Source organism: Phodopus roborovskii, unplaced genomic scaffold (genome assembly GCF_943737965.1).
Source record: "Phodopus roborovskii unplaced genomic scaffold, PHOROB, whole genome shotgun sequence".
Lineage (NCBI taxonomy): Eukaryota > Metazoa > Chordata > Mammalia > Rodentia > Cricetidae > Phodopus > Phodopus roborovskii.
The window spans coordinates 12,575,248-12,599,282 of record NW_026126409.1 but is presented as its reverse complement, the minus strand read 5'-3'; the positions used below and the strand labels follow the sequence as shown (position 1 = coordinate 12,599,282).

Here is a 24,035-nt window from a genome sequence, read left to right as displayed (position 1 = left end):
GAAGTGATATTCAGTGACAAAACAGATGGCCATGAACAAATCTCACCAACCAGAGCAGAAGCCAAGTACAGAGCAGACCCTCAGGTGACATTCAAAGAGACAAAGTCATCAAGGGATAGGCCACAAGCCACTGAGCATGGAGGCTCCAGCTGGCTTCCCAGCCTTGTTCACACAAAGGCAAGGACACTCAAGAGTATCTGTGCCCACAGTGTGTGTTAGTGTGAACTGTGGGGGCAGCTCTGGCGCCTAGGGTACAGGACCTTACATTCTCTGGCTGAGACAATGGAGAAAGACATTTTTGTGGCAATGAACAGAACTGTTGACCTTGGCATGCAAAGTTCTTTAACTGTTCTTTGCTCCAGTGGGTATGGGCTCCACAACCAGACATGAAGTTTTGATGTTCTTCAGAGACCAGGGAGCCCAGGACACACGACAACTGAATACAACACTGGAATGCTGTAATATAAAACAGGAGGTGTGGGGCCCTGGCCAGAGATACTCTGGGGCTTTAAAAGCCCTTTCTCCCATCAGCCTCCAGAATTTGGCTCTTCTCTGTATAATCACAGCATGGGTGAGATACTCTTTGTCCCAGGATGCGACTTTGTCAAGGGTGCATCTCTTTGCCTTATCTTCCTGAACCTCACACTCACAAGCGACAGGAATCTTGCCATTGCTGTGTAGGATACCTTCTTCCCCAGCCAGCACTGTGACATGCCCATGCCCCCTTGTGAAAGCTGTTTAACTGTGCACTCCGGTAGATTCAAGGCAGGGGACAGAGCCAACTCTGATCCTGTCAAGCAGCAGTGCCCATGGCTCCCCTCCAAATCGAGAGAGGATTTTGTCCTGTTCCATATATATATATATATATATATATTATAAGTCAGCAGAAAGTAGTTTGGTAGGGTCATACAGAAGCTGAGGCCAGGCTCCTGGAGGTTGCAGGGAAACAAGACTGTGCTGGATCCAAGGTCAGAAGCATCTAATGGAAACCAAGCTGGTCTCTTTCTCAAAGCTGCAAGGCCAAACTCAATAAAATGATGATAGTGTACAATGACCAGTCCTCAGACCAATAGCTATCTCAGCCCTTCAGGGATCAGTGAGCAGCTCTTGGGTTTGTAGTACCTCTTCTCCACAGACCGACCTGTTCCCTTCCTACATGAACTTGTGTTGAGGGCCTTTGTGGAAAACCCTGTTTAGAAAATCTCTCTAGATTGCTGGACAGGTTGGCCTTGGCCAGCAGGGGGCACAGGAGCTGCATCTTCACAGGCTAGCCCTCCACCCCCACCTGCTAGTTCTGGACCTCAGAGGGGAAGCAAGTTGCCAGTATCCACACAACAGCTAATTAATAAACCAGTGGCCATAAATCAACAGAGCACCCCAGGGGGAAATGAGTGAGAGATTTGGAGTCTACCAAAAGGTGGATTTTGCACAGAGGCAGAACTCAAAGGCCTCGAGAAGTAGCTTTGGGTATCTGCCCAAAGCTTGTTTTCCTTCAAATCAGAAAAGTAGAGCTCAGGGGTGGTTTGGTCTGTTTCTTCTTGGGACATGCTCACAGAAGCCTGTCAACCTGTAATGCATTTTCTGAAGCAACAATCTTTACCAAAAGAGATAACTGGCTACCTTCCCTGTGCAGGATAACAGAGCTGTGAGTGACAGCAGGTACAGAAAAGCCTTTCTGGAAGATGAGGCTAGGGTCTAGTATGGTTTGCTCTTGATCTTCATGTGGGGAGAGAGCGACTGCAAAGATACCATTGCCAGTCAGCTGGTCTGCTTTCCTTCCGCCTCTGGTCTTGGCCTATGCTGGCAGAGGGTATGTCCAAGAGAAGTGAGACACTTTCTGAATTTTCTGTGAGGCGACCTGCAGAGGCAGGCTTTCTATATATGGCTTTATAAGTTTTGTTTTATTTCTGGCACCCCCAAACCAAGTTACTTTTTAACCTACTATGTCCGTGTCAGGGTGTGTAGGGAGGAGGCTTCTCCCCGGGGAGGAAGTAGGTTGGTGTGCACAGTGAAGGAGCGTTGGGAGAATGCCCATGGCTGGAGTTGCACTGGGAGGGAGACTCTGTGTCCTCAGGCCGAGAGAGGTCAGCAGAGGATGAGGCTGGCAGGACACTGGAGGGCTGCAATTAAACAGAGAGGTGTCCTCGATCAGCAGGTGGGGCACTCAGCTATGCTATCCAGAATACATGCCCAACACCTTACCAGACTAGGAACTACCAGCTCACCAAGACCCCCAGGAAGCATTCCAGGTCTAGAAAGAGCCAATAGAAGTCAAGTGCCATCCTATCTGGTACCTGAGTGGCACAAACTTGGCTTCTAAAGCTGCTGGGGACATCTGGGGGAGGTCTCCAAAGCTCCAGACTCCCTTGGCCCACTTAGCACAATCAAGTGTCACTTGCACTGACTAGAAGAGCCAGGGACAGCCTAAAGCCAGGTCCTTGGCACTCACTAAAGAACAAGCTCATTAACATTCCCAACACAGCATTCTGGTTAATAGGTCAGTGACCAAATGTGGTCAGTTTAAGGAAGGTATTTTCAAATGCAATTAACGTTTAAACAGCTCCCTGTTGTTGGAGAGTCTGGTACAATCAGTTGCAGACCTTAAAAAAAAAAAAAAAAAAAAAAAAAAAAGGCAGCAACCCTCAAGGAGAAAGGAATCCTGCCCGAGTATGGCCATGGGCTACAATTCCAACAGTATTGCCCTGGTCCTGAGGACAGTAGACTGGCCTCTACTACACTCATGAGAGTCGGTTATTAAAACAGATCTCTTAGGTATATACACCTTTCGGTATTGTGTCTTTGAAGAACCCCAACAGGCACCTCTCAAAATCATAATGAGTTTATGTGAGAAGAGAAATTTGGGGAACAGCACAGATCTGAAGTAAATCTTTACTAATTCTTTTTAATTTTCTTTCCCCCTTTTCAGTACTAAAAGTTTAAAACTTAAAATCAGTATTAAAAAGAATAAAGCAAATTCTGGAATGAGGTTTTTAAAGTGACTCCCGGATGCAATGTGATGCTCCTACTGGCCACATCTGGGGTACTGAGTCAGGCTCTGGCAGCATGGCCGTTCTAAAAGCATTGCCTCCCATGGACAAGCTTAGACTGAGAAAGGCTCCCTTAGTGGAGACAATTGTCACAAAAGATTCAACAGCTGATGTAGGAATTTTGTTTCTCCCTCAAATCTGTATGTGTGTCCTTCTGACCACAGGGGCCAGGGCATGTCTGAAGGTCATCCTTTTAGGTCTACTAGGATAAGCTTTCCACCCTGTCAATTCTGCTCTTTTCTGAAAATAAGTGGATATACAAACCACGAAGTAAGCCCTTAGAAATCAGAGAGCAAGCTCCCAGGAACCACAGGTTAAAAACCACCAGGAACCACAGGTTAAAAACCACCAGGAACCACAGGATAAAACCACCAGGAACCACAGGATAAAAACCACCAGGAACCACAGGATAAAAACCACCAGGAACCACAGGATAAAAACCACCAGGAACCACAGGATAAAAATGACCAGGAACCACAGGATAAAAACCACCAGGAACCACAGGATAAAACCACCAGGAACCACAGAATAAAAACCACCAGGAACCTCAGAGTAAACCACTAGGAAATGAGGGTGAAACTGTCTCACTAAACAAGGCCTTGTGAAGGCAGACCCTGTTCACATGGAGAAGGCCACCACAGCATAGCATTCAGGCTAACCTTGAGTGTCATACTGAACAAACTGCTGGTATTGACAGGGACCCCTTTAAGTTTTCCTTTTGAGTAACTTCACGCAACACCCCCACAGCCATCTCACCCCCTCCAGTTATTCAGGGGTGTTTGCTGGCTGCTAATGACTTCAAACGGACACTTAAAAGGCCTCCTTCCATCTCTGTTGGCCAGTGGACACAGCATCCACTCTGTAGCTCTTAGGAAACACATGGGCTCATCCGATATGCCTGTTCCACAGATATCTGATTAGTAAGTGCATGTGGCGATTATACACATGCTTCCCACACATGCTTCCATGAAAGCTGCTCGGCCCAGAGGGCAGTGCTCCCAGGCCTCCTCTGGGAGGAAGGGAAGTACCCACTATCTGCAAAACAAAGGCCCCACAAGGTGGAAGAGCCAGCACCCATGGGACTCGGCAGGTCATCCTTCCAGGTTCCCAAAAGTGTATCCATGGTGAAGGACTGTCCCTTATACACTGCCACAGGGGGCATTTGTCCTTTCCCATGTGGAACAGAAGGGCACTTCATGCAGAATCTCACATTCTGCTGAGCAGGCTGGCAGCCCCTCCGCAGCAGTCTCTTCTTCCTCAGGCCAGGCCTTCAAGATGGAGAGCTGGGCAGGCACCAGGACTGGCCCAAATACCCTAACACCAGGCAGGAGAAAGTGGAACCCCACATCCCATCTTCGTCGTCATCCCCATGGAACATCACATGTCTGAAAGAAGACAACCCACACAGGCTGTGCTCTGGAGTCATGCTCTTGGGAGCCCCACCAGGTCTACCCAGAGATAGTCTAAGAGTCCTACATGTGCATCTGACTGACTAAAGACCAGAAGAACAGAGCAGGTCCCGGGATGAACTGTGGCCTCCAAGGATAGTGCCTTTCCTGGGTTGTGAACCAGGGAGATCCTTCTCCAGGCCAATGCAGGCAGTTCCATGGGAAAGTAGAGGCCTTGGAGATGCTCCTGTTGGTACCCTTGTACCATCACATTTCCTGACTCTAGACACAGCTGTTTCCAATGTTCCAGAGAGGGGAGACTCAGTCCTGAGGCAAGCTTCACCAATGAAGCCTTTATGTTCCCTGATTTGGGGGTCCCCTGTGACTCAGAGGATGAGGGCCCAGTCCCCTTTGGGAAGTTCCCACTAGCTCAGCCTGGGGATGTCACACAGAGTCCAGACCCACTCCCCAACACTGCAATGAACCACTGTAGATTCCTCCAGACCCCAAAGGACCCAAGTAATCCAGGAATTATAGCCCCCAGCTAGTGCCTTTTCCAGATAAGGAGAGGAAGTTGAAGTACAGAGAAAAGGGGCCTGCCCCTTGGAGGGGGTGGAGCTGTGGTACAGTGATCTCAGCTGAGTCCAGGGCACCAGTGAGCCCTGGAAAACAGAATGAAGCTGTACTTTTGGGTCCTAGACACTGGGGTTCCCATGCCTTCTTCCAGGTGTGGTGTAGTACACACCATCAGCCCCCACTTCACAAAGGTAGAGCCCAGGTGGACAAAAGACTTCCAAGTATTGCTTACACCTGGTCACTACATTGGTTCAGTCATGGGGCCCTGGCAGCTTCCTCCAGTCTAGATGGTCAGAGCTCAACACTCAAGCCCTCCTCAAGCAGTCATTTGGCTCACTTTATGTTAGTATGGCTCACTGGGGGCAGGTCTCCTGGGGAATAGCTGAGGACATGTCAAAACAATTGACTTCACCAGGGCCCACAGATCAGTATAGTATGTCACAGAGATATGCTCAATACAGCTCTGTGGGTCTCATAAAAGTTTCTGTTAGTGCCATAAGACAAGTCACTGAGCAGCCAGGCACATGAGCAGTCATCACCCCATCTAGAAGATTTATCTAGGTCTGGGTTCTCAATAGTCCCACAGGAGACACTGGACAACATCTACAGAGGGTTTGCTTGTCATGACTAAGGGTTTCTGCATAGGAAGGCTGAGGACAGGTCCTGCCTGATACCTCACAGTGCTAAGACGCCAGCCAGGAGTATCTCAAGTCCACAATGCCACATCCAAGTCAATGTTGTACCACTGGACAACCAGGCCACCAGAACTTCATAGGACATGAACAAGCCAAAGCCAGGAGTGAATAGAGGCAAAGATCTTATTCCACACCTGCTCTCCTGATGGCCTCAGGGTCCACAGCACTGGGCACAGGTGTCCCACAGGGCTGGCAGCTCTGTAGACAGATTTCAGTGGAAGGTGGCATGCACTTGGCTCCACTTAAAGCACTCAGTGTCATACAAGTGTCCATAACCCAGGTAGCCAGTGGCACCCTTTATCCCCCTGACCTGTACAAGGCCAGTTCCTGGCCAACATAGACAGTATATAAACCAGCTACAGCAGTATATAAAATAAAAAGTTCTTTTGGTAGAAAGAACATGCTCATAGGTTACTAGAGCCAGAGCAGCAGTGTATCTTGAAAATGACATGGCCCACCCCATAATGATCCCAGTCCCCATCATCTAGATTAAAGCACACCCTTCTCTACCCACAGCCCTACACTGTCTACTCAGGAGCCCACTGAAGTACCACTGGCTCCAAGGTATGCCTGACCCCAGCAGGTAACAGCTGCCTACCTGAAGTGGCAGAGGGTAGGACGAACAGGTTGGCACAGTCATAGATGAAGGGCACAAGCCAGTGTAGGCTAGGATCTGCTGGGCGGGGTTGTAGAGGATCTGAGGTGGTGGAGATGGGCCATAGGCCAGCTGAGACAGAGGGACCTGTGAAGAAAGGGGAAATGACCACCCAACTCAATGCACCATCAAACCCATTCAAGACCATATTCGGATCTACACCCTGACTCTCTGGGGGGCCCTAACCCAAGCCATGAAAAGCCGGCCAATCCACTAGCTCTCCATGACTTCACAGAAAGTTCTAGCATCCTCTACATATGATCTCTGGATTGGAGTCACTACCTGGAGCTACCACCAGAAAAGGCAGTCTGGTAGAACCCAAGAACTAGACTATGGGAAGTCAGGTCATAACAAGACATCTCTAAATCTCCCTGGCAACAAGAAGCCTGACACCAAAGAGCTAAGCAGCGACTCTAGGCTGCAGCCAAAAGCCAAATCCCCTGGGATGGTAGGGTAATCACAAGACAAGTCACCAAAAAAGTGTCTTGCAGCCCTGTGGATCTGGAAGAACCCCAAAGGGTTGGCCATGGACCCCGAAAGGACAGAAGGAAGATTCTGGCCAGTGTTGAAGGGTAGCAGGCCAGAGCTCAGGGGCAGGTTCAGTAGGGCTGGCTCAGAGAGAAGTAGGTCTGGGTGAATTTCAGTTCTCCCATCCAGCTTATTACAACGTGGCCCAGAACCATACCCATGCTACAGTGAAACTTACAGTGACAGAGTAGCTTTGCAAGCTAGTTTCTTTCTCAGAGGGCAACCAGATCTGCCTGACTAAGAGAGTGGGAAAAGATTCAACCAGCAGGTGATCAAGTACTGTTTCCAAGGCAAGTAATGGTTACCATCTGACATGCAGGTATTTTTCAAGGGAGCCTCCAAGCTCTGGGCTATGACTCATTGGCTGGGGACAAGTAGGATGGTACTACTCACCATGTCCTTGAAGGCCCCTAGGACTGCAGCTGTGATAATGCCAAGGCACAGGCCCAGTACATTCAGGACTGTGGACACCCAGAGCAGCCGATAGAGGTGGATCACATCCTGGCAGCTACGCACACCCACAAATTCATAGTAAGCAGGTGAGGGCTCTGTGCTACAAGAGGAAGAACAAAGTTCCTGCCCTCATTGTCAGACCATGGTCGGGTGGTCATCCCCAAGTATTATAGCTGTGATTAGAAGACTATCATGAAGTGTCAGATCCATGACCAGAACACTAAACTGTGTGTAGGAACCATGGCATAAACCCTAACCCTAGCCTTAGCCCTAACCTAACTCTAACCTTAATGCCAAACCCAACTCGAATACCAGCCTGAATTCTACTTCTAGCTCTAAGCCTAACTCTCATCCTCACATATCTAGAAAGCTAGTTAAAGGGGGACCATTTAAATAGTGCCACTTCTTCCCAATCACCAAGACACCATTCAGACTGCCACTCATGGACACCCTACAGTGATCACACTAGAGTGATCCTGGAAACCACTGAAGAGCAGCAGATGGTCAGGCCTGGAACAAAGCATTGTGGTTCCCCCAGAGACCTGGAGGATGGGAAGAAAATGCATGGGAGGGGTGGGGAGCCCCATAGATAGACCCTGAGAAGCAAGCTACACCAGAAACCCTGGAACTCGCCATGCCTGGGGCCTCTAGTGCTCACTTATTATCTCCTCCCACCCAGGTGAGAACTTCTCAGACAAGTTACAGACCTCTCTCTGTTTCTGGGAATTCATGTACCTTTGGTGGGACTGGCCAAGGAGGTTCCGCCTCCTCACAGAGGGGTGGAAGTGGAAAGTGGATACAGGATATCCCAATTTACTAGCCTTGAGCCCTTAATGGCCAGCCTGGATGGTAGCTGAGCTAACTTCCCTGCCAGAATAAGCAAGCATTTTGTGTTCTCATTTTCCATGTGTATCCTAACAGAAAACTGCAGGTGGGTCTCAGCCCTGAGAGGGAACAAGGCAGAAGTGGGATGTGCTGGTGGCCACCTGCTGGCCAGCTGCCTTAAGGTATGCAATAAACAGGGGCCAAGCCAGGTTTAAATACTTGTACACTCTGTGTGTGCTTTTGGGTGGAGACCAAATCCACTTTTTCATGGCTGAAACTGGGTCCAGAGAAGGAAGCAGAAAACACAAGGAGATGTAGGAAGGGAGAAACAGAGGCCTCTCATGGACAGATGTCTCATGCAGGGTCTCACCTGTGCGTGCGTGCGTGTGTGTGTGTGTGTGTGTGTGTGCGCGCGCGCGCGCGCGCGCGTGTGCACGCACAGATGCCGGATGCAGCCTTACCTCCCACAAGCATAGAGGTCACAGCAGTAGCATGTGTTGCTCTTCACTTTCAGCTGGCACCTTCCACTCAGAGAGTAGCAGGTGACCTGTGGTAGAGACAGGCAGGTTCACACCTTATTCTACACAGGCAGCAGGCAGCTTAGGTCCAGAAGCAGGGCTGTATTGCCAGGACCCTCCCTGATTCACGGCGGGGTGTGGTGGGGTGGGACAGGGCAGGACACAGGACAGCACGAGACAGGGCAGGACTGGACAGAGCAGGACAAGATGGGACTAGACAGGACAGCGCTAGACAGATCAGAGCAGGACTGGGCGAGACAGGGCAGTCAGAATCTAACATCGATATCCCTTTTCTGAAATGCCCAACACATATTTTCAACTTTCTACATGTCTGAAGACTCCGAGGACAGACCGAGAAGAGACTGTTACCCACTTGTTGATTCCTGCCCCTCCCTGGCATTGGCACTCAGTGTGAGCAGCTTTATTTAGCTAAGCCCACAAATCCCCACAGTGCTGGTGTAGACAGCCCAACTGAGCCACTCCAGTGCCCACTTGGGCTGGCCTCTAGGTCAGCTGCTGCGTGCATTTGCTCTTCCTGGTGTCTCACTCAGGAAAAGAGTGAGGTCACACTACAGCTGTCCCCAGCCCAGGGAAAGCCAGGGGAACACTGCACATGTGTTACCCCAGTGTTACAGGGCAGTGATTAAGTCAGTGAAAATGCTAATTAAGATGCTAATTGACCACACAGAACTGGACAGATGAATCCTAACACTGTCAAAGAGGAAAGTGTGCAGCTGTGATTCCAAAGAGAATGTTGTCATGCACGGAACTGTCAAGGCTAGCTCCTAGCTTACAATGCCTTCATAGCCATGCAGCAAGATTTGTGAGAATTAAGACAGCCATTTTAACGAGACACAGAAGACTTGGGGGATATGGAAGCCATAATGGCCAAAGGGGCTCACCTCCGTCTGATAGACATCGTACAAGTACCCAGTCCCACTGGAGTAAAACTGGCACCTTCCTGTACTGAGAGGCCTCGGTTCCTAGAGAAACAAATGTAGATGGGATGAAAAGGTCACCCCCAACCAGGTAGCTCATCATTGCCTATGGCACCTGGAAACCTGCCTGGCCCTATAACTGCTAAACAGGTAAATACGCAAGCTTGTTCTCTGTGGGGGCCAAGTTCAGATTAGCTACAGATCAAACATGAAAACAGAGCTTCCTTTCTCTGTTCATAATTGTGCCAGTAGCAGGACTCTGCATTCTCTTGAAGTCTTTCTTGTAGATAAAAAGAATTTTCATATATGTAACCCCACGTTAAGTGACAGTCTTCAAAGAGAGACTGTGGAACTATAAGCATGTGTAAGAGTGAAGTCAGATTCCACAGTGCATTTTGCTTTAAATGTGAAGGAGCTGAGGACAATCACCTGGACACAGAGCTCCAGAACTGAGGAGGCGCCGACAAGGGTTCCTTAGTGATTAGGGAGTACTGGGTTGGGGGGGGGGCAAAATAATGATGGATGTTTGTGTCCACTGTGTGATGTGAATGTTTGTATCTGTTGTGTGTTTGGGTCTGCTATGTGTGTATGGTGTGTGAGTTTGTGCTTACTGTATGTGGTTGTGTATGTTTATGTCTGCAGTGTATGGGGTTTGTGCCTGCTGTGTGTGGTGGGTATTTGTATTCTCTGTGTATGGCTGTATTTGTGCTGTGTATGGCTGTATGTGGTATGTGTTTGTCCTTGCTGTGGTGTGTGTGTGTGTGTGTGTGTGTGTGTGTGTGTGTGTGTGTGTGTGAGAGAGAGAGAGAGAGAGAGAGAGAGAGAGAGAGAGAGAGAGAGAGAGAGAGAGAGAGAAGAGACTTGTGGGAGGCAGTGGATTCCAGTTGCTGGAGCCAATCTAGGCAAAAAGGCAGCCATGGCAGGCTCAGCTAAAGCTGGTGTGAACATGTCAGAGATGGGCTGTGTAACTGAAATTTTGTTTTCCATGTGGACATTGAGCCCTAGAGACAGACTTCATACCAGTCAAAGGTAGTACTCACGATGTGCCGTGCTGCAAATACACCATCGACTATGGCACAGCAGAATGCCGCCACAACACCAAAACTGATGAACACAATGGCCGCCACCAACTAGGAGTAGAAGAGAGGAGTATGGAATCTCAACCTAAAACAGTCTTGGACACAATCGGAGTCCTAGTGGATGTTTCTGGCCCCTGGCTGGACCATCACTGCTTTACTTCACCCACCAGTGTCTCAGCCACATACTCACCCATGTGGCACCCTCTGTGGGTTCTGAACCACTGCATGAAGTATACTCTTTGCCCTCACCACTGCATACCCAACTGCAATGTGTCCCATTTTCATACACACAAGTACTTGCCTCCAACATAACTAGATTCAGTCTGCACCATCCTAGCCTGCAGGAGCTCAGAGTCACATCTGGCCACAGGCTACCCAGTGACTGTCGGTGATATTTAAACAGTCTGCTATAGAAATCCAAATGCTCTTCACTATAAAAGTATGTATGTTCACAAATGGGTGTTTATGTAGGAGAAATTCCTTGAACATATTAACCCAGTATTTTGACATGCATTATTTAGGTTCCTTGAACTTTAAATTTTTAACAAGGGATGCTACACTGTTCTACAAACATAGCCATTGACAGCAGAATGTCCACTTTCCAGAATGACATGAGATTGGTGCTAAGAGAGATGTTTGCCTCAATTTACATTTCTGACTAATATTTCAGTTTGCATTTCTCTGGCTATGAGGCTGGAAACCTTCTTATAGTTGTCAACTACATTTCAACTACATTTATTTTCAGTTCTTCTTGTGACACAGTTCTAGATTAACCAAACATACAGGAAAATAAACTCAAGGATTCCTGGACCCTAGTGTCCTGGACTCTAGTGTCCCAGTGCTCAGAAGGATGGGGCAGAAAGATCGTGAGTTCAAGGCCAGCCTCAGCTACCCAGTGAGATCCTATCTCAAGCAAACAAACTTGCATCTTATCTTCAATTCCTCCCCCAGCAGGAGAAATCTGTTCCATGTGTAGGTTTAGTGCTTGGTCCTGGGAGATGCATAAAGCCCTTGGGATTACCAGTGCAGGGAAGAGAGGGGCAACCACCAAGAAATAGCAAGCAAAGGTCATCATGGTGCTACACACCTATGATCCCCATACTTGGGAGGAGGCAGATGACGATGGATCTGAGTTCAAGGCCAGCCTAGTACTACCTATATAGTGAGTTTGAGGCCAGACTGAATTAAACAGTCCCTGTCTCAAAAGGGAAAAATAAAAACATGAAAAGAAAAAGAAGGAAATAGCAAGTCTAGCAAGCCCCAGGCAGGTCTCTGTTTAGGCCCAGGGTAGAGCCAGAAGTCCTGGGCACGGGGTTGGTCCATGCACTGATAATACAGCTGTACTCTGGTGATGCTGGCACTGCCCTCCAGTGTCCTCTGCCAACCCCCCTCCTCTCCCTCCTCACTCATCTCGGATCAGAGCTCTACTGTAAGGAAGGCAAGACCAGAGACCTCCTCCAAGCTTGCCACGCATGTTCTCGTATGTGTGTGACCTCTATCCTGATCTAGTCACCCAGCTTCAAGATCAACCTGAACCGCAGCAGCAGCTGGAGCGCTGCTCACACCCTTTGCTCAGCCTCCAGAGCAGCCGTCAACTAACAAGCAGTCACCAGGAGGCCAACAGCCTTGGAAACAGGTTTCAGCCCCAGGGTCCTTAGCCTTCTGGCCAACATCAGAGCACACAGCACTGTGAAGACCATGACAGTTGCCTAGGGGAAACTAGACGCCTCTCATGGGGAACTGAGATGTGCCGTGTGCATGCTGGGTACATGACTCCAACACACCTTCCACATTGTCAATCCACGTGAGTCCCACAGTGATGAAGATCCCTCTCCACCTTCCACACTGCTACCCACCCAGGCACAGCCCATCCAGTCACAGGGTTTTGCAACCCACCCTGCCAGCTGAGGACACAAAACACAGCTCACAGGGACAACTTGGAGCCTTCCCTAATGGGAACACCTCATCCAGAAACCTCTGGGGCTACCATTCTACCTTTAGCCAATGGTGGCTGCTCTCCACAATTCCTGCCAGTCAACCATATGGGACTACCCTGACCAGCACTCTCATCTTCACCCTCCAGGTCACCAGTCATCCCAGAACCTGAGGACCGCAGCCAGAGACTAAGCTCAAGTACTAGACAAAAGAGGCACAGAGGCGGAGGGGAGGTGGGCGTCCCACATACCTGGGGAGAAAGCAAAGCCTCTGCACAGGCACTTGTCACCCTGCAGCGCTGGGGCTGTGGTGGGAGCTGTTCCAGGTGCTGAAAAAAGACTACAAGCACTGCTTGCTTTCCAGAGAGCTGAGCCCTTCCCAAAACAGCCACAGCTGGGCACCCGAGTCCCATGCACAGGAAGCCAGTATTTCTACTCTGGCTATTATGATACCTGTCAATCCTCCAGCCACCTGAGACAGAGTAGCTACACAGCTGGTGAGTGATTGAGCTGTATCCAAGTCAAAGTGTACTAGAGAAAAAGACAACCAGAGTTTTCATCCCCATCCCCTAAGTCATGGACATGTGTGAAGAAATAGAAAGTAAAGAAACCCTTCACTATGCCAATCCAAGAGAGAAAGGGACAGACGGGGGTGGAGAGCCAAAGTGAGCAGTGGTAATTCATATTAATTCCACCACAGAAATGGACACAGAGAGACAGAGACAGAGAGGTGGATAGAGAGGGGAGAGAGAGACACACAGGGAGAAACAGGGTGAGAGACAGGGAGAGAGAGAGACAGGGAGAGAGACAGGGAGAGAGAGAGACAGGGAGAGAGAGAGACAGGGAGAGAGAGAGACAGGGAGAGAGAGAGACAGGGAGAGAGAGAGACAGGGAGAGAGAGAGACAGGGAGAGAGAGAGACAGGGAGAGAGAGAGACAGGGAGAGAGAGAGACAGGGAGAGAGAGAGACAGGGAGAGAGAGAGACAGGGAGAGAGAGAGACAGGGAGAGAGAGAGACAGGGAGAGAGAGAGACAGGGAGAGAGAGAGACAGGGAGAGAGAGAGACAGGGAGAGAGAGAGACAGGGAGAGAGAGACAGGGAGAGAGAGACAGGGAGAGAGAGACAGGGAGAGAGAGACAGGAAGAGAGAGACAGGGAGAGAGAGATAGGGAGAGAGACAGGGAGATAGAGAGACAGGGGAGAGAGAGAGACAGGGGAGAGAGAGAGACAGGGAGAGAGAGACAGGGAGAGAGAGACAGGGAGAGAGAGACAGGGAGAGAGAGACAGGGGAGAGAGAGACAGGGGAGAGAGAGACAGGGGAGAGAGATGGAGAGAGAAACAGACAAAAATACAAGAAGAGAAAAATTGAAAGGGGGAAAGGGAGAGCGGAAGGGAGGGAGGGAGGGAGGAAAGACTGAGGGGTTGCAGACCATCTTGGCAAAATGAGGCTCCTTCCCTAGCCCCTGTGAGGAAGAAGAGCAAGCCAGTGACTTACAGCTACAGTGTGGTGTTAAAGGGTTCAGAAAGAACACACAGGCCACATCTGCCTTGAGAGGGGGAAAGGAGGTTCTATTAATGGGAGAGACCCAGTAGTAGTGTGTACTTCTTGTGACAAAGTCTCAAAGTGGCAGTACTAGTCATCACAGACACAGAAGGGTCGTCTTTGAGTCAGTTGGAGGCTGAGAACTATGGAGTGAAGGGAAAGCAGGAAGAAAAGAAGCAATGCTTAGAGAAGGCTTGGCAGATACACGAGCCCTCTCCAGGGAATGTGACTTGTTCTCCTCCTCGTAGAAGAGCCCTCCCTCTGAGTCTGACTTCCTCTAGAGATTGTCACAATAATAGACAGAGATGATGGTGAAATCATTTCTAATTAGATTTAACCCTCAGAGTGGACAGATTGGAGCAAGCTCAAACAGGATCTGCCTCAACCTCCCAGGGGAAGGAACGTACAGAAGGGAACAGATTAGGGCTGACCTGACTGATAGGTGATAAATACACCTGGGGGTGTACAGTGCTATTCTGTCTACTTTTACATATGCTTGAACTTTTCTATAGGACAATTTTAAAATAAAGAGAAATCAAAAGAAAATCACTTTACACAGCTGAAACATAGCTATCCTTTCTTTGGCTGAAGCTGGCCTGCCCGATGCCATTTCCTGGAACAACCTAAATGCCCCCTAGAGACACAAAATAGTGGCCCCCATTTCTGAATGCTCACCACAGCCAGCTCTGTGCTAAATACTCCCTCAGGCACCAGCCCTGCCAGGACAGCATTGAAGTCCAGAGTGGCTCGGTTCCCAAGCATTACAGCAATTCCCACAGTAGTCTTCCTACAGGCCCAGAACCTACTCAGGATATCAGTGCCAGGTATGGACTCCATCTCATGGACTGGGCCTTAAAAAAAAGATGGTTGGTTACTCCTACCGCCTCTGAGACACTCTTGTACCAGTGTGTCCCCGTGCATCTCACAAGCAGACCACTGCTGAGGGTCACAGGTTTATAGCTGGGTGACATCAATGATTACTTTTCTGCTTGTGTCATGCAGAGTACCTTGTTGCACCGTGAAAGCTAGTCAGTGGGGGGTGAAACTTCCAGATGTGCACAAGTAAGGTACCCAACCATAAATCTGCGTTATACTGAAATGTGTGTGCCTGTCGTACAAGAGCAGAAGCAAGATGATGCAGGAACCACACACTGCTTATCAGGATAACCTAAGGGCACAGGACCAGACCCACTTGTCCACTGCTGGGCCTGCTGCCCTGTTACATCACCTCTATGTGCAAACCACCAGACCCAGGGGTAACCATGGCTGGGCTTTCTCGACCGAACCAAGAAAGGTAAAGCTGCTGTCTGCAAGGTGACACAATCTTGCGGACACTCAATCCCAAGGAATCCACTGAAAAGCTATCAGAAACAACAAATGAGCTATCTCTATGGCTTGCCGGTTTGGAATGAACTTAGCAAAAGTCAGTGGTAATGAGCCCTCCAAAACAATGCCCACACAGTATCCTCATAATAAAATTAGTAATAAAGTTAATAGCAAAAGAACAAAACTCATACTCACAAACTAAAAACATTTGTGAAATAAGTTATAAAAAAAAAAAAATGCTAGACAAATAGGGAATGGTGTGTTCCCAGGATTGAGCTCTCTACCTTCTGCCTCAGCACCTCTTTAGCCCAGCCTCTACTACAGAAGAATGAGGTAGGGTTATAGGAGGGAGGGGTTGAAGGAAAGGGATGGGGTAAAATTATGTTTTAATTTTTAATGAGAAATTTTAATATTTTACAGTTACTTTCAAAATAGGGACCCCAACAAATGGTGTTTAGACAATGAGGAAAACAGGAATTTCTGAAAGCTGTGCTTCACATCATGTATAACAAACTAGAGTGGGTCAAAACCTGAAGGAAATGAAGTGTTAAAACTCCACCTCAGCTGGGCGGTGGTGGCACACACCTTTAATCCCAGCACTCTGGAGGCAGAGGCAGCTGTGAGTTCAAGGCCAACCTGATCTACAAAGTGAGTTCCAGGACAGCCAGAGTGGTTACAGAAACAAACCCTGTCAACAAAAAAACAAACAAATGAACAAAAAACAAACAAAAAACAAAAAAAAACCTCCACCTCAAAATCAAAAGCTGGAACTAGCAAGATAGCACAGCCGGTAAAGTGCCTGCCATGCAAGCATAAGGGCCTGAGTTCACATCCCAGCACCTGTGTAAAAATCAAGACATGGTGATAAGTGCCTGTAACACTAGCCTGAGACTGGGGGATCCCCAGAGCACCCTAACAGGACTTAAACAGAAGTGATAATCACTTATTTTTACCACAATAATCCATAACAGGGCACCAACAAACACAGTCTATAGTCCCCTGTACTGCACATGTTGGACAAACAGCATCTTCTAAATGTCTACTATTGCGCTGGTCTGAATAAGAATGCCCACCCCCATACGCTCATCTATTGTGAAACTACTTGGGAAGGATTAGGGGTGCAGCCTGGTTGGGAGAGGCGAGTCCCTGAAAGTGGGCTTTGAGGCTTAAAAATCCCGTGCCATCCCCAGTTACCGCTCTCCCCATCCCACCATGACCTTGTGCTTCAGGATCAGATGTAGATTCTTGGCTGCTTCTCCATCACCATGTCTTCCTGTGTCTGCTGCCACTCACCCCGCCATGATGACCCTAGACTTGACCTCTGAAACTGTAAGCAAGCTACCATAGGCAGTGACCGTGTCAGAGGAGCTGCAGTCATCCAGGGGACTTTTGGAGTGGAGCTCACTGCATAGCATGGCTACCATGCAGACACTCCGGAGAGGCAAGGCCCCAAGGGCACTGTCCCCAGAGTGCCCCTTGCTTCTGCTGTGCCTTCTCCTGCTCGCTGCTCTCGTGTTTCTACTGTGTGGGCATGCTGTGGTTACTATGTGAAAGAATCCCACTGTGTCTAGTGTACTGTGATTGCTTCATGGGAAAATCCCACCCCTCACGGGGCAATTTACTCACAGATCAATAATGGAGTTGGTTTTTATAGAGCAATGGTGCTTGGTTGCATCAATGATTTAAATTTGCAGGGGGTTAGGACAGTAAATATTCTGCCTGTGGAAAAGCAGGCTGATGATCAAAGAACACAATTATGTCCCTACACCCACGGTTAGATCTGAGTTCATTGGTCACGTAGGTTACAGAGTTAATCACAAGCTTCAGTATGCACCTTGAAAAACAAAACAGAGTTATGGAAGGAAATTAAATGACCATAATGTGTGTAAAGAAAGAAAAACCAAAATGGTTATCTAGACCACTTGTTTAAGGTTTGTAGAGTAGAAATAGGATAGGAATTGGCTATAATGAAACTGCAAATAGCTGCCTGCTAGTACAAGAGGAACCGGCTGAGATAAACTTTGCTTGCTTAAAACTCTGTTAATCAATAATAAAAGAATCATTGCTTTGGGTGAAGATTTTATGGTGGGAGAAATAATACAAAGGAAAATGTAGGCTTCTAAGAAAAACATGTAACTTGTGAGCATAATAATGATTTCTGTTTCTGGAAAATATGTAATGTGTGGTTGCAAGGTAATTTCTTCCTTCATAGAAATTTCTGTCTTAGATACTATAAAAGGATTAAGAGAAAAATAAAGAGACTGGAGAAGAAAGAAAAACTGAATTGTTAACCTTTGCTCCCTCAGGTAAGTCTATGTGTTTAGTAGGGCAGGCTCTGCCTCTCCTGTCCAGTTTCTTCCACCTGCTGAAGCTTGACTTTAGCAACCAGTTAATGTTTTCTTTTGTAAGTTGCCTTGGTTACAGAGTCTCTTCAAGTGATAGAACAGTAACTATGTTTCTAAGATCTGACCCAGTGTCCTTGGCTGTTTTCATCTCTACTTCTCTGTTCCTCAGTGAGGTATGCTCATTTAGACCAAGTGGTGAACGGCACCAATTAGGCCAAGTCTTGGATTGTGTAGTATATAGGGCCCAGGGGTTTCAGATGAATGTGGAAAGGAAACCCTAGCCGTGACTGTAGCATCCTATATTGAAGGATCAACACTCCCACAACCCCCGTTGAAAGAGATCATTCTTACCATTTGTCTTCTATTCTCCACTAGGTGAATACCAACGATTCCCAAGAATGACCCAAAGCCCAGCTGAAGAACAAGAGAGAACTTTGGTTAGCGTCACACTGACCCATCACAGTTGCTAATGCCCCTTGTGCTGGTTACCATTTGTCTTCTATTCTCCACTAGGTGAATACCAACGATTCCCAAGAATGACCCAAAGCCCAGCTGAAGAACAAGAGAGAACTTTGGTTAGCGTCACACTGACCCATCACAGTTGCTAATGCCCCTTGTGCTGGTGAGATGGCACTTGCTGGCAAGCCTCATGACCTGAGTTCAAGCCCAAACACCCACATGAGAGAAGTAAAAACCTATTCCTCTGACCCCCTCCACATGTACCATAGCATACATTCTACCAATACAAGTATTATATTATACAATTTTTAAATATTTAATAACTCACCCTTAAAATGTTTTGTTCACTTGGATGTGGTAGCTCAAAACTATAATCCCAGGAGTTGAGAGGCTGAGGCAGGAGAATGGGCAACTTGGGCTACCAAATGAGACACTGTCTTTAGAAAAAATAAAAACTAAATCTAAAATGAAATACTTTGTCAGGAGAAGAGTGTGGCCACTCCCACCTTAGGAAGCACCACAGGGCAGGTAGTTACTGCCCCTGGAAAGGGGCTGCACACCCACCGAAGCCTGCTGGTGGGTTAGAAACAGGGGCTTATGCTTCTGTGAGATCAGTTTGCCTTTAGGTCACAGGACCCAGTCTTGGTACACCTTGTAGGAATCTCACACTGAGCTCTGGCATGCCCTCTCTGGCCAGCCCAAGAAAAATGGAGAGAAGTTTAAAGCTGGGACATCCATGGGGTTTCAGTGAAGAGCTGATAAGACCAGGGCCCTGCCTACACTAGAGGCTTCAGACTGAAGCAGGGACAGCAGGCAGCCTGGGCATGGAGAGAGGCAGGATGGAGGTTTGGGGTCTAGGGTCTCTCCCTGACAGAGGCACAGTCGGGTTGTTTGGCTCATATGCTTGCACCTGTCCTCATCTTAAAGCTGGGGCACCGGGTCCAAGTTCCAACCATGCTCTACATGCTCCGAGTCTGTGCTAGTCTGATGACACTGGCCTGCCAGCATGGTGAAAGACGATGGCCTGTCTTACGGCACTCTGGCCAGCAGCCCTTAGTCCTCTGTCTTTGTAGAATACTCTCAGATACTAAGCATCAGTCTGGGATAAATTTCTTAGGAATATGGCCCTGCCCACCATGGACTAGCAGGGAATTTGTCTCTCTATGCAGAACCCTGAACAACCTGTTCAATCCCCCATGAGCCTTTGACTCACGATGATCCCTGGGTAGTAGCCGCCCACGGTCACATTCTCTGTCCTGGTGGTGGCAGCAAGGCCGATGGTCAGGATGAGAGTGGACACCAGCAGCAGAGAGCCCACGAACCACAGAGAGATCTTCTTTCTCCTTGCAAAGCCCTCTGAAGTGGCAAAGAAGTGTGTTAGTTAGCTGGTTACACACCTGGTCCCAACCATGCCAGGCAGATGAGCAGCCCATCCATCCACTCCTCCCTTCTCAGTAGCCTTGAGCACAGTCGGGGGTCACTGCCTACGGCTGGAAAGTGGCTTGTCTTCATCCATCTCAAGGCCAAGAAGAGAATGATTTTGTAAGGAATAGAGGAGGTGCCCTGAGTGTCAGACAGCTGTGCCCCAGATGCGGCCCCCTCTTGTCAGCCGCTGGGGTTTCTGGGTGTGGACCTACCCACCAAGCCAGAAGGCTGCAGCTGCAGCTGCAGGCTGTGAGGTTGAGCTCTGCACATGCTGCAGCTAGGCAGAGACTGTTGGACTCACAGAGCATCAAGGCTTGCCTTGCCCCTGCCTCCTGCCTGAGATACAAATGCAATGTCTAGGCCCTGCAGCCATTTTGGAATGGAGTCACAGGCAGAGAACATCATCAGAAATACCACTGAGTGTCCATCTCCAGCCTTCATCAGACAAGCCCAAGCATCATAAAACACTCCTCTGGACAGCCTGCTCTGTGTAACCAAGCTCCGTGTGCTGCACAGCTCTCAGAAAAGGGCTCGCTGTCCGCTGTACCTCCTGGAGCCTGACTCTTCCCCTCATGATCTGGGGAGGCTAGAACAGCTTTTCCACTGACTGCCACACACACACCTGCCTCCCCTGATCACAAGACAGCCACACACCGGAACCACGGGCTATGGCCAAAACCAAGTGAGAGCCAGGCATTTGCCCAAGCCACTGCAGACAGAAGTGGGGTGGAAGGAAAATCTGGTGGCCTTCCTGACTCCAGAGTCCTATCAAGTCAACATTTTGAGTACGTATGCACGTGCAAGTATGTGTATTCATCTGTGCTGATATGTGTGTGCACACAGTGCAGTGTCTGCTTCACCAGGAGGTGGCTTGCCTACCCAAGTATACCACCACCACCCACCCCTTCAAATAGCCACTGCATCTGAACAGGCAATTTTCATGCTCTGAGAAGCGCTCATCTGAGCATTTCACACATCTTTGATCCCACCAGTGAAGCGTAATGCAAGTCAAGGTTATGTCACCCAAGAAAGGGACTTTACAAACTCAAGATATAAATTCCCAAAGAACTATGTATGACTGCTCACATTCCAAATGACTCAGCTGACCGGAGGAAGGCATTTTTATATGGCTGACCCAGCAAGGGCACATCTCCAGGAGAAAGACCCCATTACAGAGCTGACCGGAGGAAGGCATTTTTATATGGCTGACCCAGCAAGGGCACATCTCCAGGAGAAAGACCCCACTACAGAGGCCCTACTCATCTCTGTTCAGCCTTCTCACCCTTCTCCAGACCAGGTTGTGGCAGGTGTCATCTCAGAATCTTATCCTAAGCCACCCTTCAGCCCCACAGATCTACCATTTCTAAACACAGGAGTCACTGGCTCCTGGGAGCTGGCAAGGGTGGCCCTCTACCTGAGGCCTCACTGCTGAGATCCCCAAGGGGTTGTAGAGGATGGAATCCCTGCTGACCAGGCTCTTCAAGTCCTGGCCTATGGGTTTACTTGAATGTCACCTGCAGAAATACCACCTGTGTTCACTCATTCCTATGCTATTTCCTAGTCATTCTCACAGTCTTCTCCCAAACCCCCCATTCCTCACTTAACTGAGCCATTATTAGGTACAGATGCTTCCAAATCCCGGACATACTACCATGAACACAAGGTGAACCCTGCCCACACTGAGAGCTTTTGGTCTTGAAAAGAAGGCCAACACCTAAGATGAGCCACAGTATACATAGAGGCTTCATAAAGTGCTGAATTCAATAGAGAAATCAGTCAGGGCTGGGGGATGAGGAGAATTCAGGAAGAAGTGTGGCAACACCTCCCAGAAAATGAACCCTGAGGTGTTTGGGAGTGGGTCCAGATGGCCCTGAGAGAGCCCTGAAGTTGGTGGGTGGCAAGTGGGCAGCCTGGGTGCTACAGGAACAGGGAGCTGGAGAGGCTACTGTAGCCAGGTGAGCAGGAAGGGAGACACTCTAATTTCCCATTTTCCTGCATCTGAGCAAATTAAGGAGAAGTGGTGTGGGCTGGATGGAGTCCACCCTGGATGGCTCAGGCCTGTGAAGGTGTGAGGGTGGGCCAGCGGAAGGCACCAGGAAAGGGCACACAGCACACTCAGCAGAACATGGAGCAGGAAGCAGCTCCTGGCTTCCCCACCGTGCTCATAGCCCTGCCAAGAGCTGGCCAGCACCTGCATACATTCAGCCTCAGGAGCAACCCCAGAAGGCTGGGACCACCTAAGTAGGATGGGCCCAACTACCACCTGGTCATACCTAGCAAGCAAGTGCTACTGAGTGAACAGGTATATAGTGAACCATGCAGGGGTTTCCTCATCTAAAGGGTTTACATTCCTTTTTCCTAAGTACATTTCAAAGAACTAATAATGACCCAGCATGGCTGACATCTGGGTGGACCCTTCTGCAGAAACATCTTTCACCCACTCACAGCAATTAGCATGACATCCTAGACTGGTGGCACTTAGCATTGTTGAGCTAATGGCTTCCAGCCTGAGAAAAGCCACTTGGCCAAAGGTCAGGCTCTTGAGATCATGCTCTTGCTCTCAACCTTCCTAACACTGTGACCTTTAATACAGTTCCTTGTGTTGTGGTGACCACTGACCATGAAATTATTTTTGTTGCTACTTCATAACTGTAATTTTGCTACTGTTATGAATTGTAATGTGAATATCTGATACACAACTCCTGTAAAAGGGTCGTTCATCCTCCCCAAAGGGGTTGGGACCTACAGGTTGAGAGCCACTGTGCTAGAGCATTCCATAATTTAAAAAACAAACAAAAAAACAGACATGAGCTAGGCCAGGCGATGGACAGGGTAGTTAAGCTTTGCTTTCCAACCACTTGGCCTGGAGTTTACAGGGGGAAGGAGATGTTCCAAGATGTTCCTGCTCAAAGAGCCTTTTATAAAAAAACATCTAAATACAGTATGACATAAAAGGAAGTAAATAAGGCCAAGACAAGAAGGTGAGGAGTCTTTGAAATCCCAGAATGCAAGCATTTCTATACCAGGTTTTGGAGACAAAAGATTTCTCACATATTAACAGACATCCAAACAATTAATGCGCCATCTCTGTCCCTTATCCCATCAACAAAGCGTCATTATCCTGTGCATAGACTACCTGGCTGCTAATTAAACCACTGCTTCCAGGTTAGTTACTGTGGGTGATGACCAAGCTCAAGCTCAAGGAGAAGGCAGCCAGGCAGAGCCATGCCGTTCACTCTCAGGATACCAGTGTCCAGCTCAGAATGGGAGAAGGTGTCACCTGGCTCTGAAAGCATCAGCCAGAGCCTCCCCTCCCCCATCAATCCTTTAATCCCATCCAGAGGGTCACCTAAAGTGGAAAGCCTTCTCCAAGTCTCTCCCACCCTCTGCCCTCCTGGAACAATGCCTGGCACCCTTCCAGGGCCTGGCTACTTCCCAGAGGAGCACCCAAGCCCAAGCGGCTGGAGCCAGAGCCTGCAACAGGTTTCCTGGTTTCCCAGAAAGACCTGGCTTCAGCTGCTTCAGGCTTGATGTGGGAAATCAAACAATTAGAAATGGAGTGGCTGGGTAGTGAGGCGGTGGAAGTCCTCGCCTGCAACAACACTAAAATGCCCTGAGCACCATTCTCTCTCTTGGGGAAGGAAGTGCTCCCTGGTTCTTCCCAGCAAAGTTTAGGAACTGAAAAACACAGAAGGACTGGAAAGGTATCAGTTGGAGATGGCAGCACCTATTAAATACTCGGGTCCGTTAATGAAAGGCTAGAGTAGGAGCGGATGTGAGCAGAAAGTTATGTGGCTCAGGCCACATAAACTAGAAGTTTAAGAAACCAGACCTGAATCCCCAGCCCCAACCCAGGGAGTCCTGGGCCCAGAGCTTAGAGCTGTCCAATAGTTCCCCTGTTAGACCATCTAGAGACTTGTAACCCAGCTCCTGGGCCCCCAAAGAGCCTGCTGGTGGTAGACATACCAGCGATGCTGTCAGCTAACCTGTGGTATCCAGAAGGGCCAGGGGGCCTGGCACAGGCGACGGGAGAGGCTGCATTCTGAAGTGCCCTCCGCTGGGAGGGCAGCCTTCTAAGCAGCCACTTGGAGGCTTCTTCTGTCTGGTTAAGTTTCAGGAGGCCCAGAAGCAGTCGCAAGCAGCACAGCCCTGTGTCCACTCTCCACTCCGCGGGCACTTCTTCCTACCTCCTCTCCTCTGGCCACGTCCCTTCCCTCTCCACCACCACCCCTCTGCCCCCTCCATCTCCTATACCTTCCTTCCTCCCTCCTAGGTCCTGGTGCCTTCGGCTCCTCCTCCGTTT

At 48.9% G+C, this 24,035-nt stretch overlaps 1 protein-coding gene across 4 annotated transcripts; it reads right to left on the bottom strand.

Annotated features, from left to right (window-relative positions):
* Positions 1-1,872: 1,872 nt before the first annotated feature.
* On the bottom strand, positions 1,873-23,901 carry Tmem255b (transmembrane protein 255B). Of its 4 annotated transcripts, none has more exons than XM_051182028.1 (9): positions 23,719-23,899; positions 19,521-19,663; positions 18,338-18,400; positions 10,664-10,753; positions 9,588-9,668; positions 8,629-8,714; positions 7,283-7,442; positions 6,305-6,448; positions 1,873-2,120 (listed from the first exon to the last, which is right to left on the bottom strand). In XM_051182028.1, exons 1-9 carry the CDS (start codon positions 23,771-23,773, stop codon positions 1,953-1,955), a joined length of 990 nt encoding a protein of 329 aa, XP_051037985.1. In that variant the 5' UTR covers positions 23,774-23,899; the 3' UTR covers positions 1,873-1,952. The 4 variants fall into 4 exon arrangements, with proteins under 4 accessions (XP_051037985.1, XP_051037986.1, XP_051037988.1 ...); XM_051182029.1 differs by lacking the exon at positions 18,338-18,400 and adding an exon at positions 18,200-18,262; XM_051182031.1 differs by lacking the exon at positions 18,338-18,400 and adding an exon at positions 18,200-18,262 and having other exon boundaries at positions 23,699-23,780.
* Between the last annotated feature and the right edge of the window lie 134 nt (positions 23,902-24,035).

What these genes read in the sequence shown, in the direction of transcription:
- Tmem255b (XM_051182028.1), bottom strand. Translation starts at nt 23,773, where the DNA reads ATGCAGCCTCTCCCGTCGCCTGTGCCAGGCCCCCTGGCCCTTCTGGAT. An exon ending in ACGATGTCTATCAGACGGAG is followed by an intron (nt 8,715 to 9,587) that starts GTGAGCCCCTTT and finishes TCTCTACCACAG; the next exon opens with GTCACCTGCTACTCTCTGAG. An exon ending in CCTACCCTCTGCCACTTCAG is followed by an intron (nt 2,121 to 6,304) that starts GTAGGCAGCTGT and finishes GTTTAATTGCAG; the next exon opens with CCCTCCAGTGTCCTGCCAGC.